Source organism: Equus przewalskii, chromosome 30 (assembly GCF_037783145.1).
Source record: "Equus przewalskii isolate Varuska chromosome 30, EquPr2, whole genome shotgun sequence".
Lineage (NCBI taxonomy): Eukaryota > Metazoa > Chordata > Mammalia > Perissodactyla > Equidae > Equus > Equus przewalskii.
This window is the reverse complement of record NC_091860.1, coordinates 14035886-14054126: the sequence shown is the minus strand read 5'-3', so window position 1 is coordinate 14054126 and position 18241 is coordinate 14035886. Positions and strand designations below refer to the sequence as shown.

The following is an 18241-nucleotide window of genomic DNA, read 5'->3' as shown; positions in this document are numbered from 1 at the left end:
CATTCTTAAGTTCCAAAATTACCAGTTTTCTCTTTCAAAATTACCTGTTTTGGAAGAAAAAGACTATTGTTTATATTGGTAAAAGTTCTATAAAAGGGTCAAAAAAATGGGAAAAATAACCATTGGGGGGAACCTCTGAAAGAGATTTCTGAATTCAGGAGGCCTTGGTTCAAATCCCAGCTCTGTCCTTACAAACCAGGGGGCCCTGGCATGTTGACCTCCCTAAGACTCCGTTCCCCAGCTCTACAAACCAGGGCAATGAATCGTGCCGACCTCATGGGTTCACATAAAGCATTGAGCACAGGGTCCATGTTAGAGGTGCCTCATGATTAACTCTCGCTGCTTTATTAGCTTTAGATTGTTGAATGATTGAATACTGTTTCCAAATTTATTTATAAGGTCCCCTACTCTATAGGTTAGGTTCCCTACATTATGTCTTAAAACCCCAATCAAGCCGGGTCTTCTTTTGCTCTATTCCAATAGATATTTTTTCTCTCAGATTGACAATAGACTCAGCACTCTCCAGGTCCTTGCCTGGATGTAGCTTGTAGATATTTACCAACTAAACTATGAAGTCCATGAGGATAGGAACTGAGTCTTCTCCATCTTGGTGTACCAGTGACCAGGATAATGCCCGGCAGACTGGAGTACTTAATGAAGATTCCTTGAATAAACAAACATGGCTAAATTATAGCAACACAGTCCCAAATGTCCTGGGCTCACATGGGAGGGTCACAATTCATGCCCTTCACTATGTGAGAAGGAATATCCAAACGTGGAGGGTTTCAAGCTTTTCAGAGAGCATTCTGAAGAATAAAAACATACAATGTTTCGTAAAATAGAAGAGAAACAGAAACCACTTGCCGTACTCAGCTGCTCCTGGTTTCTCCGCACTCTCTCTATCTCTGGTGTTACGCTTACTGGGGTTGCCCTGTGGCACTGCTCTTTATACCGGAGCTGGGGACAAGATGCAAGACAGTGTGGAGTTAAGGGAAGGAAACGTGCACCAACACTCCAGAACATGAAACGAAATGCCACATGGCTACAGAGCATTCATTAGTTAAAATCTTCACTAGCATCTGACAGTGAAATACGCATTGCTAACAGACTTCATCATATTGATCCCAGACTAAGTTTTTCTTGTGCAAATGTTTTGAATTCCACCTTTAGTTGTTACTCTTCAAATTGTCTCATTATTGGTGTCCTCTCTCAGTTCAATCTTACCAGCAATAATAAATGATCCTTACGGTGAACTCATTTCTTCAAAGCACTAAAGCAATATTTATCAGATTGCGATTTTATATTTAAAAAGAATAACTCTGCACTCATCATTAGAAAGGAGGGTCACACCAGTCATGTGCTTACGCCTCTGTGACAAACGAGCACCAGAGAAAGAAACTCTGAACCTGAAAGTTTCCTTCTCAACAAAGTTCCAACACTGGCAGGACTGCTCTCCGACCTAGCAGTATAGAAGTCTCCCTGAGCTCCTGCAGAGGTGACCCTTCTCAGCTGGGGGGGCCAGACTCATAGCTAAGGTCAGCTTTCCCAGCAATTCCACAACACCCGACCCAGAGAAACAATGAGCACCCGACACAGAGAAACAGAACGGCATGTCCCCCAAATGAATTTTGACAGGCAAAAGCAAAACTAGAGGTTAAAATCCCATTACAAGAAACTCTACAGGGACAGTCTTAATGATTTTTTAGAGCTTCAATTTAGCGTTAGGGAATTTTTTTGGCAAGAAATCACAAGACCTACAGGGCCGGCAGATAAAATGGACTTGAGATGCCCACTCTCAGCAGTAACGTGTAAGTGTAGAGAAGTCTGGTAAGCCTGGAAAATAAACGACAGAGGTATAGGCCCCTTCTGGTGCAACCTCTTTCTGCAATGTGCGAGTTCTCTGTGCCATGGCATATATTTTGAGAGTCTGGGCAGATTCTTGTGTCGGGGTAACTGTCTGAGTTAAAGTGAGGAAAGATCCAGTGTAATCTCTACTGATGGCAGGACACAAGGAAAGATTACTCTGGGTAAAGCTCAGAGGGGAAGAATCCGTTGAACAGCATTATTCATGTAGAGAAACTGATGTAGCCAATTTCTAGTGATGGAAGTTCGGGGACATGAATTTGATATGAGAGTCATCATGTCTTGCATCCATCCACTCACAAACATACTATCATACTATATAGTGCTTTACTGGCAACATCTCGCTTAATATTCTAGTCCCTGTTTTATAGATGAGGAAATTCAAACTTGGAGAAGTTGGTGGCTTATGACGGTCATACAGCCAGTAAGGTCTGGAACTAGGATCAACCCAATAGTCCAGGGTTCATGTTCTTCTCCATTACTCCAGTGTTGCCCAAATTTCCACCATTCCCACACCACTTCCCATATGCCATGCCAGATATCACTTGTGCTGTGTTTTATAGTACTTTTTCATTAAATTAACTCACTATTATTTTCAAATAAAGTTATTTTTAAGGGAGTGCTATGTTTCTATGATAAATCGAAAACTAGTAATCCTCCTTTAAGGAAAGGTACACATTAAAACAATTTAATCACTAAGGCAAGGCCTGATCACTGGTGCACCTCTTAACAGCATCTTGAATACCATGCCAGTATATGAACCGTATCTTAGGGACACTGTGGGACGCCCAACTGCCTCCTCATGACCTGGATCACAATTTCTCTCTCCACCAGCATCTCCTGCCACGTTTCACCCCACGAACTCATCACACTAAATCTTCCCCTCCTTCAATAGGCCTTGGTTCCTGGACATACTCTGCTTGATCTGCCAGGAAGGCCCTTTCTTACAAAGTCTACCCCAGATCTAACTCAACTCTTCAAGATCTAACTCAAAAATTACTCTTTCTCTGAGGGTTTTCCTCTCTCTCACTGACATAGCCTTCCTTCCTGAATTTCCACAGCACTTTGCAAGAGGAATTATTACTTATTATTAAACGAGATACTTCATGTATTCAAAAAGCATAGTAAACACCCCCAAAATATTAATTATTGTTCTCACACTAAACAATGCACAATCATTATTTATTCTGTCTGTTTCTCCTGGAGACCTTGAGAATACTCACAGGCCCCAACTTTAGAGTGTATCTCACTCATCTTTGAATTTCCCCAAGAACAAAAGCAGAGTAGGCATTCAAGAACACAGTCTTTAATAAACAACTGCACACACTAGGTGTACTGCTTGCCCAACATAAAGATGTGTGAGATCTTATCTCCACCTTTCAGGAACTGGCCCTCCTGTAGTGGTATTCATTGCAATGGGATTTCACCTGTTCAAGCTCCATGCCCTCATTTATACTGCTATCCAATAAAATAGGAAACAATACTTAAAGAAATACGATCACACATTGCTGATGTTCTTCTGGTTTTCTTTAATTCTCTTTAGCTCTGGAGGATCAGAAATGGCTGTTGCATGTTTCATCTCTTCCTTGTATTTCACCTGCATAATTTATTTTAAAAAATGTGCACTTCATTCAACATGAGGCTTAAAAAATAGTTAAGAATTCTTACTTGTAACTATTGCATAACTGAATTTTTAAATTCCAACATTAATTTGTCCTTCAATGGGAACACAAATTTTTATTTTATCTGATGCTTTCATGATTCCTTTATCCTAAAGTGCAAATAAACCCATATCTACTCACCTATCCATCATTGTAGGAGCTTTTTAATTAAAGGAAGCAAATGTTGCTTATGAGGATAAATTTTATCATTAGGCAGATGCACAAAAAATCCTGGCAATTATCTTCAGTAATATAATACATCATTTATTATTTTCTCTCTGAAAAGCAGTTTCTGTTTATTAATATGTTAATTAAAATCTACCACGTATTTAAAGGCAAAAGTCAAATTGAGTTAGCTACAGAGTCTTGGAACACTGCTTATCTGACTGAGAGCACACAAATAATCCAAAATAAGGAAAAAAAATTAAGTGGCCACAATAAAAGAAGAAAAAGGGGGGCTTGGAGGGGAATGCACCAAAAACAGAGACCACTGTGTCCTTAACACCACAGAAGGGCCAGTGGCAGAAAGTCAGGAAGTATCTTCTTCCCACACAATCACTTTACATAGAAGTCCGTCTATATCTTGACATCCACTTCATTCAAAATTCCTCTTTCAAATCTATTTTGAGGAAGCTCAACCCAACAAACAGTAATGCCAGAACTCAGCTAGGCAGGGGACAAGAAACAGCTCTTTAAACTTATGAAATGCTTAATGATGCCATCGTTTCAGGTGGCATTTTATTTTATTTTAATTTTTACTTTCTTTTATTTTTTTTTAAAGATTTTATTTTTTTCCTTTTTCTCTCCAAAGCCCCCCGGTACACAGTTGTATATTCTTCGTTGTGGGTCCTTCTAGTTGTGGCATGTGGGACGCTGCCTCAGCGTGGTTTGATGAGCAGTGCCATGTCTGCGCCCAGGATTCGAACCAATGAAACACTGGGCCCCCTGCAGTGGAGCGTGCAAACTTAACCACTCTGCCACAGGGAGAGTGGTTTACTTACTTTCTTTTTTTTTTAAATTCTTTTTGGTGAGGAAGATTGGCCCTGAGCTAATATCTATTGCTAATCTTCCCCCTTTTATTTTTTCCCTCGCCAAAGTCCCAGTACATAGTTGTATATCCTAGTTGTAAGTCCTTCTAGTTCTTCTATGTGGGATGCCACCACAGCATGGCTTGATGAGCGGTGTGTAGGTCCACACCAAGGATCCCAAGCAAGGAACCCTGGGCCGTTGAAGTGGAGCATGGGAACCTAACCACTACGCCAACAGGCTAGCCCCTCAGGTGGTATTTTAACAGGTAAAAAAATCCTGGAAGATTGGATTCCAGAAAAAGGACATACATATATATTCATATGTATGGAAACACAGGCTAGACTTAAGAGGCACAAGTAGAAATTTAGCAAAGACTTAAATCTGCACAGAATGTTTTAGAAATCACTTGGTAATTTTTAAAATGATTAAGGCTGAAATCTATGCTGACAGTCACTGAGAAACAGTTCCTAAATATCTCAGAGACCATCTATGTCTTAGTATTTATGGATTTCATATGAGTACACAAAGCCAATATCAGTCCAGATCCAAAACAGTTCAATTGAGAGTACAGTGAGAGAGGCTACCTCTAAATAAGATTCAAAAATAGTTCTGAGAGCAAGCTAATAGCTAAAAGGCTTGTACTCTGGAGGTGGAAAATGTCGAGATCTTTAAATGTTAGAGAATCATATCTCGGTTTGACAGATCTAGCTAATCTTGAAAGGGCAACTTCCCATTTGAATACTAAGCAGGAGTTTATGGCCCAACTTCCTAGAGATAGAGAACTGTGCATTTATTGTTTGCTAGGAGAGGCAGTGGGATGCTGGAGAAGAAATGATGTACTATACTACTTCGTGTGATTTTCCTCGGATGAGAAACTAAATGCGATTAAAGAGGAACATTTTTGTTTTTCATATGACTCTAAACTCATCAAAATGGCACAGCCATTCACTGTATGCAATAGAATTGCACACTACAGAACATTTATAACATTGTACCCCAGCGCACTGATGGCTACGTTTCAAATACTATCATGTGAAAGTGAAGGAAACAAACATTTCCAACAAACATTTGCAAACTAATCTCTCTATCAGATCCGAGTCTTGTCTGACACAAGCCCCTACCACGGTGGATCAGACCAGATTTCTACAGCCGCAGCATAAGGTCCTTCTCCTGACAGAGTTCTTGACACACGAGGCTAACCAAGGCGGTTTAACTCAGATTACTTAAAGAAAGCTTCTGCCTCAAAGGTGAAGGAGAAGAGAAAGGCTGGGGAAGGGGATTTAAGGAAAGAACTCCTGATTCATCCACAAGAAACTAAATACACTAAATATACATGGCAGAATACCTATTGGTAAGGATAGCAATTATCCATTGTAAATGTCAAGCACTGAAAGGAGAAAGATTTACTCATAACATTAATCTCCTCCTGTATGCTCCCCCAAGCTCCAAGGGAAGTAGAGGGTAAGTTATTTCATGAATTATAGTGAAGGTGTACGTTTTTCTTTGCTGGAAGCTGGAAGGAGTAGAAGGGAAATGGGGCCTTTGAAATCTTCTCTTAAGCCACCAAATAAATGTTCTGGGGCCTTTAATCAGGGTAAAATTTCTTTCCTCCAAGTCATGGAGACATACCGAAACTTATCCTTTCTCTGAAAAATTTAATACAGTTAAAATTCTGTTCAAAAGGATGAAACCTAATCCTAGATTTCATTACTGTACTATTAAAGTGATCTATCTCTTACGCACTCTGATATGTCAAGATAAAACAGTGCTTCAGGTTCAAGGGGAACAAGCCTACAGTCTTTCCTCTAAAAGTTAGACCTTTGATATTTGATGAAATAGCATTTCTACAAAGAAGAAAAGGAAAAAGCAGCCAGTTTAGTAAAGAACTAAAAACGTTCATCTAGCTTACATTTGCTTTTGGAAAGGATAATTAATGCTAGAGAGAACTTACTGAACTAATATTCTGCTGATTTTTCCTCACTCGTTCAATCTCTGGAGTATCTTTTACTGCTATGCCAGCTCCGACTTCTTTCTTATAAAATGCCTTTATTATAAGAGAAGGAAGAGAATAACTATAAGCTTATTAGAATTCAAGTCCTAGATCCAACTCTCATAAAAGAAAGACAATTTCCCAGGTTTTAAAGTAGTGTGAATACACCTTCTATTTATGAGTACCAACATTATATTAATCAATTAAATAATCCATGATGAGAATAGACGTACAACTTCAGTTTCATATACCATAATCTTACAAGGAACCCTCTAACACCTGTTCAAGGGCATGCATGATACCCTAGGTGGCTGCAGGTTATTTGCTCTAAGAATATTAGTTGGCAAAATGGAGTTTCCTTCTTCAAAGATAAATATATGTCAAATGTGTATTTGAGATTAATCAAAGCACATATTATAAAAGCCCACTAAGCACTTATCATTTCATTCCAAAACAGCATGAAATTTTAATCAAGCACCATTCTCCAAACACAAAGATGCCCTCATTTCTTCAAAGAAAATATTAGCTCTATCGTCAACATCAACAGGAATTCAGTCTATTTTCTCTATCTTCCACTTATTCATTAACCTTTCCCCATGTCTCCCCATACCTATCAACATCCAGCCCTTTCAAACACAAAGCAAACAAGAAACAATGTACTCTACAGAAAAAGAGAATAATTATAAGAAAGGCATATGAGGACAGAACTATCGCCTCTCTTGGAATCCAGTGGGTCCTCGTGGGAGTTGGAAGAGTATGATATGAGAGATGTTTTCCTCCAAAGCCTAGAAATCTGGAATACTATGGAATCACAAGAGATGAGGGTCAAAATAGCCTTTTTCTCTGATCCTCCCTTCCGGCAAGACTTTTCCATTTCTTAGCACAGTGAGCCTATGGAGCGCTAGAGGTACCTGACCAGCACCCTGAGGGCTGGAGCCTGCCAACTTATTAGAAGGTAGAAAATATACCAGAAGTCCTCAGACTTAAGAGAATTGAGATTTTGATGAGACATTTACTTAACTAGTAAATGACAGCTCACGCTACATTAAAATATTGACTGTACGTTCAATTTTTATAATTTTGGAATCCAAGTTTACATATCCATCAAGCATAGACCCAATCTCTTAATTAACGCTACTGACACAATTCCTAGCCCTCAAAATAAAAATACCAAAGTTTAGGAACTGCTTACAAACTAGTAAATCCTAGATATATTATCAAAGCAAATAATCAATGACTATGAAGGAAATAACTTCATATGTCTGTTTTCATCTTCAAAGTAAAATCTGTACGGAAGATTAAGACCTTGTTCCTGAGAGAAATTTTAATATTCAGTTAAAAATAACTGTAGCTTGTACCAAAGAAAAAACTTGAATTTCTAAGTCTAAAACAATCATGATAAATTATAACTTGTAAGAATATTTAAGTACTCTTAAAGAAAAAAGGTAATACATTTGATAAGAAATTCAAGCAATGCAGAAAAAACCGAGACAATGAGGGAAAAAGGCCCTCTTCACAAAACAAAATTTCAAGGTGGCAACTGAAGAAAAATAATAACTACTCACTGTACTAATGTTCTGTTGAGTTGTCTTAATTCTCTGAATTTCAGGAGAATCTGCCACAGTAGAATAGTGAGAAAGCATCTTCTCTGCTTCATCTTTATACTTTTTCTAAAAATATGAACAGTAAATAGATAGCTGAAACTCCGTGAGTGTGCACGCACATGTGTGTCCACACGAATGAGACAGACAGAGACAGAAAATGATCCTACTTATCCCAACTCTTCTACACCACATGGCCGTAAATTATTCAAAGCAAGAGTTGATGCAACAGTGAAAATAAAGGGAGTAGGCAGAGAAAGCAAACAGTCCAGGGGAGCAGCCTCCCCTCTGCTTGGGCAATGGGTTCCACCCCAGCCCACTCAAACCTCATGAGGCTGAGCTCCACCCACTGCTTGGTTTAGGACCTCCTCTTCCAGGACCAGTCCTAGTTCCTATGCCTACTTGTTTTCATGCTTCTGGATTTATGCTGTGCTTCCTACTTCAGATAAAGATACATTTGATCAAGGGAAAGGGGCTAGTATTTTTGTACTTGAGATAAAAATCTCAATTCTCTCTCTACTAAATGTACTGCTATGAGCTCTGATAGAACCTGGGCAGTACCTTCTAGGGGTACCCGCGTTTACATAGTGCTTACTATGGAATGGGTGCTGTTCTAAATACTTACCACACATTAACTCATTTGATCAATCCCACAGCAGATACTATTATTATCCACTCTATAGATGGAGAAACTGAGGCATTAGCTAAGAAACGTCAGAGCTAAAATTTAAATCCAGACACTCTGGCTCCGAAGCCAGTGAAGTTAACCATCATAGCATACTGCTGCTTGTCAGCAAAGGTGACTCTTGTTCATGTTGAAATGCACCACGGCATCATCACATCCTCTCAACTATTCCATTGTATCCAAAATAACTAAAATTCCTTAAAATCAGATGCATCCCCATGTCAAACTCAAAAAACTAACACTGTCAAAAGTTAAAGCAGGAATTCTGACAGCTCAGGCATCACTTCCTCTTTACTCTTGATACCTTTTCTTTCTGGTAGTATATATCATACTTTATAATACTACATTTGCATGATTATTCAATTATTACATTAGCCTGTAACTCCCCAAGGGCAAAACCATGTCTAATTTTGCATGTAAATGGATGCTCAGGAAGTATTTGCTGAATGAAGGAATGAGCTTGGCATTCTTGAGACAGCAACTTTTCTCCACTGACTCAAATGGCCATTTGCCTATTTTGTGTATTTATCTATGGTTTTAGTGCAGCTGATACAGTTCAAGCGACCTTCTCCAAGCTCACGTGCCACCATGTGATGCTGAGGACAGACTACAGGACCATCCCAACCACTACATCATCCGAGGAGGCCGAGAAGCAGACAACTCCTCTGATATTTGACTCTGCATCTTGATATCACCATTGTGAACCAGCAGATATTTAGACACCTTGCTTATGTGTTAATCAGAATTTTAACCAACTTGGTCAAATTTTCTTAAAAACTATTTTCAGCACAAACCCCATTAATCAAAGTTAATTCCTTAGTCAATTTTCCATAACCATTTTACATTTTTTCATTCCCCTTTACTATCTTTTTCCATTGGGATTCATTCTTTTCCTTGTAAATTTTACAGCAAAGATAACACTCACTAATGACTACTTTTACCCAAATTGAATTTTATCAATAACTTCTTCTTCCATTAAATATTTTCTTTTGTGGTCATTATTTCTCTCATATCCAGTTTTTCTAGAGGATGTGTGACAAGTACACTTGGCAAATTATATTTTACCAAGAAAACCTAGTTCTTCTCAATTTTTAGTTAATATTCAGTTTCACCTTACACTTTGTGCAGTTTTATTCACTCAGTTTTAGTTGGGGCTGATTATTTTAATAATAACATTCATTATAAACTAGGTAAAAGACAACTCGTGTGTAATCTTTTTTCCCTAGTGTGAGCACTGAAGCCAAGTGCACAATAGAGTCAAAAAATAAAAATAAAAAAAGGTCAAAATGTCCTCAGGCTCAAAACAGAGGGCCCCAACAGGGCAGCTTTGATGCTCAATAACGTCTGTTGAATTGAACCTACAGCGGTTGCCCCTTTCATTAGTGAGGTTAATCAAGTTTGGCCAGAGGTTCCTTTACAATAGAGTACACTGACTCTGAATACAGTGCCCTCAAAAAGATAGCAATCATAGAGACACACAAAGCACATCATTATTGGATATCAGAACACATCACTTCAAGCACCTTCATTCTCCACCCACCTGGCTATAGATGTCAGATGCCCTCTTGGCTCGAAGCATGTCTGGGATATCCATGCTCACCTGCATTCCTTTCCCTCTAATTTCATTTTCTAAGTCCTTCTTATATTCTTTCTAAAAGAACAGAAAATAATCTTCAGAACTTAGCTTAACCTTCCACAGCAACGCAGATATTTATGTGTTTGAATCTCCAAGCCACACATGGGGCAATACCATTCATACTCTTTCTAGATACAATTCAATATGTTTGCCTTAAACTTTGTATCCTGTTAGTTTCTTACCTGGCTGGTCATTTCGGATGCTTTCTTAGCCCTCTGGATATCCAGAGTGTCTGCGCCCACCTGCATGCCTTTCCCCTTAATTTCAGTCTCCAGATCTCTTTTATAGTCTTTCTGTAGGAAATAAAACGTGCAATTAGAGCTCTACGATAATTTGAAAAAACTGGGTTGAAAAACTTGAAGTCATTTTTGACATCAGGATCATGGCTTTTGGCAATAAGTTGGACCTTTATTTCTTTTATTTCTATAGAACTAGGGTTTTCACTTGTGGTTAGGAACATGCCTCGGAGTGACTTATTCACAAGTAATCAGGAGGCTCTTTTCTACTAACCTGAATCAAGAAAGGAAACAGAGTTAGCCAAGGGGAAATTTTCTATATTTCAGTATAATAAAATTGACAAATTATTGGTTAATATATAACTCAGTTGATAAGTGTCAATCAGATGGAATTGTAAAATTATCACTTTCGTTCTGTAGTGAATAATTGCTGCTTGCTGCCCTGGAATCCGGCCACTCTTTTCCCTTCATTAACTGCCTGGTTTGCCACTGGGCAATTCACTGCCCACTCATTCTAAACCACTCAGCTCGGGTGAGCCTGGCCCAGGTCCATGGGCTCTGTGGGACTTAAATAAATCATTAGACCCCTTCCCTGGCTCTTTATGATTGCTTCAGGGGAAGGCGCATTTCTTTTACCAAGCAAGATGTCAAGAGACTTTCTCTTTCCTTCTGGACATAAATAAGGAAGGATGCAGCCCCGGGAGCTGCTAGATGCCTCTTCGTAAACAAGAGAAGAAAGCCTGCCTGACAACTGAAAGATAGAAAGTGAAACTGAATCACGCCGTTTGAGTCTCAGACCAAGCCGTGTCTAAGAACTCTTCCACTGTTTGGTATAAAACAATAAATTATCTGCTTTTTTTGAGCAAGCTTGACTTATATTATCCATCATTTGCAAAACAGTCATAATTACACAAACACAAATGTCTTAACAGACTCTTGCCACTTGTTAAAACCAATTTTAAAATTCACCAAGCTATATACTAACAATTGTACACTATTCTTTATATATCATTATTCTTTAATAAAAAATTTTATTAAAAGGAAAAAAACTATTGACTATATCTAATTAAATTTCTTCCAAAACAGCTATTTTCTATGATGTTGACATACTCTAGATTTGGAGATTCTCTTTTAAAATCAATGTTGAATTGCTTATTTGTGATGTTCCAATTTTGGAGAAGCTGTAAATAAAAATCTCAGTCTCAGAGAAATATTACATTTTTTCCCTATCTTCGAATCATAAACCTGCCTATTTTCACTGACTTACATTCCCAGCTTCACTTTTCTGAATTAAGATTCAATAATAATATTTAACTTTCAAAATAATAATATTCAACTATTACTATGTCTGTAAAAAGCTCAGTTTTTAGTAAGCCTGTTTAGGGCCCCCAAACAAAACCCTTCGTTTGAAGGACAATATACATAGAAACTGAGGCACTAATCATAGACAGCCACCAAGGTCCCATGGTAGAAATATGTCATTTAATTTTCCAATATGAACTTTCAAATCTAGAAGTGTTGTAAAGCACATAGATAGAGCTCACAGGACACTAGCTGCATCAGTTAATATTGATGCACGATAAAACACCCTAAAACTTAGAAGGCTTAAAACAACAACGCTCTGACATCTGCATTTCAAGACGGCAAGCCCCAATCCACACAATCTTTTAGAACCTCTGCCGAGTCACACTTGCTAATGTCCTATTGGCTAAAGAAAGTCAGATGGTCGAGCCCAAAAGTACTGCAAGGTTTGACTCTTGGAGGTCACTAGTGTAACAATATACTACATTGATTTTACTGGAAAAATTAAACTTTGAACTATGGTGAACTCCCAAACTTTGACTGAAAAGGATTTGAGAGCCTGTCAGTTGGACGAAATGGGATATGACTATGATTATGTGCAAATAAAAGCTTTGGATTGCAAAGACAACGGCACCATCAAAACTGCTCTGGGCTACTTGTAACCATGGTACAGCCCTCTCCTCTAGGCCTGTTTCCCCCAGGTTCTCAATAACTAAATTTGCCCCATTTTCCTAGTATGTAGTCCCAAGGGACACAGAGAAACCTAAATCAGCATATCATTGAATAAACTAATCTATGAACATACTAAGGAAAGACATGACATTTCAGCTTTTCATAAAAGGAATACATCTTAGAAGCCTGCTCTTAGGTAAAAGTGTGAAATACAAAATTTTTGTTCTTTCCACATTCTTTTCTTCAGCAAAAGAATGCTTTCTTTAAACTCTCAGGCCCATGAAGATGATTTTGAAGCCTTCTCCAGCCCCAAATCCCTCCCCATCCCTACCCCCATACTCCAATCCAGTGACTGGAACTAATACTGGATGTCACCCCCTCCTCATAATAAGAAAAATGTCAGAGAATTATAGGTAATGATTAGATAGTTACTGGGTAGTTAGTTACTCCGAAGTCCAAGGAGGCCACCTTAAGAAAGGACTATTTAATCTAAGAAATGAATAACAAGAAAGAACCAACCTTGCAAAGACCAGGGGAAGGACTTTCAGGAAGACAGCAGAGCTGTCCAGAGACCCTAAACCCTGTGGAGGGGCAGACGGGAAGCCTATGAGACTGGAGCATAACGGACAACGGAAAAAGGGCACGGGATGAGGACGGGCAGCCTGGGGCCCATTCATGGAGGGGGGCCTTGAACGCCAGGGCAAGGAGTATGAAGTCTACGCTGGACATGAATGGAAACCACTGAAGACTTTTAAGTGGGGGCAGTAACATAATTTAATTCTTCAAGGATTGTTCTGGCTGCTAGGCAGAGAATGGATACAAGGGGGGCAATAACAGAAGCAGAATTCTGGTTAGGAAGCTATTGCAAGGATCCAGGTGATAGAGATAGTAATTTGGACTAGGGTGGGGACAAGTAGATGGATTTAGGAAACCATTATGGGACAGAATCAATAAAACTTGCTGACACGAGGAATTAAAGTGACTTATGGGATTTCATTGATGCCATTTGCTGAGAAGGGGGTGGAAGAGGGAAGTAGATCTGGGGAAAAAATTAAACATTCGGGTTTCAGCATGTAATGCTGAGATCCTTGTTATAATAAGGATAAAATGACGCATTTTATGTGTCATTTACATATGGTAATGCCTCTGAGACATCAAAAGGTAAATGGTTGCACATCCATGTTATAGAACACTTAATTTTTCTATAAGAATGAGGTAGAACTATACGAAGTAACATGGAAAAGAGTCCATAATATTAAGTGAAAAAAGCCAGCACAGAACAAAGTACATGGTATTTAAGTTTGCTTAAGTCTCTGTGTGCACAAATGTATGTTTATCTATCTATACATAAACATAGATCTGGAAGGCTCTACAACAATTTTATAACAATGGCTATCTCTCAGGAGGAGAACAGAATTAAGGGCCAAGTGAAAGGAAGTTTTCAAGTACTTGTCCAGCATGCATCCTGCCCACCTGCTGCCATTTCAAATGCAAGTCCTATGGGTTAAGAATTCTATGCCATCCCCACTTCTTTGCCTAAACAAATATGGCCATCCCACTTCCCTGGCCAGTACCTAACCCTGGGGATGCAGGCAGATCCCATCACAGCCCTAACTCCCTGGCAATTAATCAGCTACCTCTCTTCTTCCAGATTTCCTGGGGGGGGTCAATCCTAAGCCAGCTCTTCCTAACTCAAGGGTCACAATATAGCTCTCAGGGTAGCCCCACTAAAACCTCCCCCCAGTCAGCCTGGAGATGAGGGAGCAGCACCTCTTAACCTGCACCCCAACTTTCTCTTTACATGTGCTTCTTACAAAATCATCTCTTCCCAAACACCATCCACTCCAGTGACCCTTTTATATTCTGGAAATTGCTGGGGGAGTTCAAGAAGTGTGGAACGAGTTCTGGGGCATTTGTTTTGAAAAAAACTCATACGATCTGACTCCTAGAACTCTGTCATCTGATATCTATGATATCATAGCCTCCAAGCCAAAACTTTTAAATTAACATCCTGTCGTTACATGTATTACATATACAAAGAGGAAAATGGTATTAGATGAAGGAACATGGTCATCTAGGATATGCAACACCTCAACCCCAAATGCTGACTCTGCAGAAATTCCAGGCATGGTGATGAGGTCAACAGATGATGCAACCAAATCACACAGAAATGGCTATCACTGTCATGTTAGAGTATCAATATGTGATTTTCAAGTTCTGCTCAGAAAGCTGGAAATACAGACGTGCCAAGTAGCAAATGATTTAAAGAAAAAGTAGTATGAAAACACTGATTGCAGCCTAGATTAACATGAAAATTTATTATATTACAGGATAAGATAAGAAGGTAAGGGGGTGCTTGTGTGTTTTCTTTTAAAATGCCTTTCCTCAAGTTTTCTTTGATATATTTAAAGGATATGAGCAAAGCAGAAACTGCAAATTTTCAAATAAGTGTGATGATTTGGAATGGTTTCCATTCCAAACTGTTAAACTGGGCACAGAAAGCTTTGGGAAATTCCATGGACTAAGCAAGTTGTTAATATGATTTGTTAAGTTCCAAAATACAAGTTTAAGGTCTGCCTCATTCACTCCACTAACCTCACTAGCCATCTCCGAGGCTTTTCTGGCATGTTGTATTCCGAGGGTGTCAGCGCCAACTCGCATCCCCTTCCCTTTAATTTGCGACTCCAGGTCTTTCCTGTATTCTTTCTGTAAAAAGCAACATTTTGTAACATTCAGACACACTCAGGGGACAAACATAGAGCAATGATACCAAAAAATGTTTAAATACACATATTTTAAAAAGAAGAAGAAAACACAGCCTACTTTGCATTATGAATAATCTGATAGCATCTCATTGGATCGCCTGCTATCCGGCGCCCACAACTGACCAAATCATTGTGTGATGTCAAGAGAGTTTAACGTGCTGGTGACCTAGTACGTTCTCATGGTCACCCATTTGTTGAGTTAACTTCCTAGGTAGTTTAACAGTGTTTTAAGTATACAATATTCTAAATTGTTATGTGTTTTTTAAAAAATTGATATTCATCTTTGGCCATATTCATGTTCTTTAAAGAAATTGAAGGATACATTAAAAAAGCATTCTAGTGAAATTAAAAATATACGTGGGGAGTAAGGAGGGGATGGAAATCAACCCACCAAAAGTGCATGGATTGAGGGGGGTCAGAGGTAATTCCCCAACTGTCTTGGGAGCTGGAGGATAGGGAGGCAGGTCTAAACGAGTTGACATAGAAAGAAGACTGACTTTGAGGTCAGAGCGCTCAGTAGCTGTGAGACACTGGGAATGTTTCTCAGCATTTCTGGTTTGCTCATCTGCAAGATGGGGATAATAATTCCTCTATGCAGGATCACTGTGAGGATCAATGAGACAGTGTATAGCCTGGTGCCCACACAGAGTGGGTGTTCCATAGTTTTTTTTTTTTTTTTGAGGAAGATTAGCCCTGAGTTAACATCTGTCACCAATCCTCCCCTTTTTGCTGAGGAAGACTGGCCCTGAGCTGACATCCATGCCCATCTTCTTCTACTTTTTATATGTGGGATGCCTGCCACAGCATGGCTTGACAAGCTGTGCAGAGGTCCACACCCGGGATCCGAACAAGCGAACCCCGGGCCGCTGACGCAGAATGTGCGAACTTTACCCCTGCGCCACCAGGCTGGCCCCTAAACAGCTTTTTTGATCTTTCACTCCTATATCCGTATGCTAAGGCCTGATTTATTGCTGCTTCTGCTACCATCTTGCCATTTGTCTGCATCTGACTGGACTCTGCCACTGAGAGTATAAAATGATTTTTCCAAATATTTCTGATGAGTGTTACAAGATCTAGCTCTGAAGGTGGACTGCACATGTCACCATAACAGAAGAATTTGTAGAAAATTACTACTGTAGGACTATGTAATGGCAAGATTAGCTAAAGACATCACAGTGGACATCTGTTGTTTTGCCTGACCAGCATCCATTCCTCTTTCCTCTGGCAAAAAACTCCATGATGTTCTTTGGAGGAATTCCTCTAATCCCTCTCAATCCATACACTTTGGATGGGTTGAGAAGCATACCAGGTCATACCAGCACTTTACACTGCCCTGACATTACACAATAATTGGGTCAAGTGTGGGCACAGGATAGAAGGTGATCCAAGGAGATTCAATCCGAGGACCTTAATTCTAACTGTAAGAAAAAAGATGCTCACTTCCCACTGCGATTACTGACCCTGTTGTTAAGAGGGGCCATGACACAGAGACAGTCTCCCAAGAGGGAAGCAATAGAGAAGATAACAGAACTGAGAGATGAAGGAAGAGAGACATCAAGTGAATTTCAACCTGAAGGAAACTTGATCGTTGAACTTCTCTATTAATAAACCAATACATCTCCTTTGTTTCTTAACCCAGTTTGAACTGGGTTTCTATTATTTGCAACCTGACGAATAGGGTCCCCATCATTATCACCACAATTTATTAACATATGGGGATAAAGCTTTAAATTTTTTCACTGCTCAGCTACAGTCTCTTCAAAGCAGAATGCCATTATGTGATACCAAAATAATGGCATAACACAAGGATGAAAGGACTGAAAGCACTTCAGAGGCATTTCATTCCTTATAAATATCATGTAAAGTGAGCAACGATCACTTTCATTTTATAAAGTGGGTTACACAGACTCATTCAGCAGCCTAGGCAAGGACTGGGAGAGTCGATTGGGTTGTGAGCAGAAGAGCAAGTGAACTTTTAAACTGCAGTTACCAACAGACCATGATAACATACCTTCCTAATCTTCTGCCTTTTACGTGCTTAAAAAATCAGTTATATCTCATACAATTATTTGGGTTTATTATATAGATTTCCCTCTAAAATGAGGAAATGGTCATTTTTCTCATACTACATGGAAAGGAAATGGTGAGCATCATTTTTTTTTTTAATTCACTGATTAGGAAAAGACTACTAGGACATAGCTGCTTATAATCAACTTACACATAAAAAAATCAACTTATCGGGGCTGGCCCCACGACCTAGTGGTTAAGTTCGTGCACTCCGCTTCAGCGGCCCAGGGTTCAGATCCTGGGCACGGACATGGCAGCGCTCATTAGGCCATGTTGAGGCGGCGTCCCACATGCCACAACTAGAAGGACCCACAACTAAAAATACAACTATGTACTGGGGGGATTTGGGGAGGGAAAAAGAAAGCAGGAAAAAAAAAAAGAAGATTGGCAACAGTTGTTAGCTCAGGTGCCAATCTTTAAAATAAACAAATCAACTTACACATATAATCTTTGAGAAAGATTTACAAATAAGAAATCAGCTGAAAATTCACACATTCTCAGTTGTTAAATAAATATACTCACCTCACTAGCCATTTCAGATGCTCGTTTTGCTCTTTGAATATCAAGAACTTCTGAATTAAGTTCCATTCCTTTCCCTTTTATTTCATTTTCCAAATCTTTTTTATATTCCTTCTGTGAGGAAAGAATATTACAGTTTAAAATTTACTGGGAAGCTCTTTAACTGACATACTGTTTTACATGTTTTCTAGAGACCACAGAAAGCAGAAAATATT

The 18241-nt window shown here is 39.2% G+C and overlaps 1 protein-coding gene across 10 annotated transcripts in view; it reads right to left on the bottom strand.

Moving 5' to 3' along the window:
- Positions 1-18241, bottom strand: part of NEBL (nebulette) — a 332430-nt gene that overhangs the window by 36593 nt on the left and 277596 nt on the right. For 6 of the 10 annotated variants that reach the window (XM_070601400.1, XM_070601399.1, XM_070601407.1 and 3 more), the window contains 8 exons: positions 18030-18140; positions 15271-15381; positions 10648-10758; positions 10370-10480; positions 8109-8213; positions 6505-6597; positions 3368-3460; positions 865-957 (listed from right to left, as the gene is read on the bottom strand). The exons of 2 other annotated variants lie outside the window; for them this stretch is intronic. In XM_070601400.1, coding sequence (XP_070457501.1) covers positions 865-957; positions 3368-3460; positions 6505-6597; positions 8109-8213; positions 10370-10480; positions 10648-10758; positions 15271-15381; positions 18030-18140 — 828 coding nt within the window. The remainder of the gene's footprint in view (positions 1-864; positions 958-3367; positions 3461-6504; positions 6598-8108; positions 8214-10369; positions 10481-10647; positions 10759-15270; positions 15382-18029; positions 18141-18241) is intronic. 2 more of the 10 variants (XM_070601401.1, XM_070601405.1) reach the window with 1 other exon arrangement.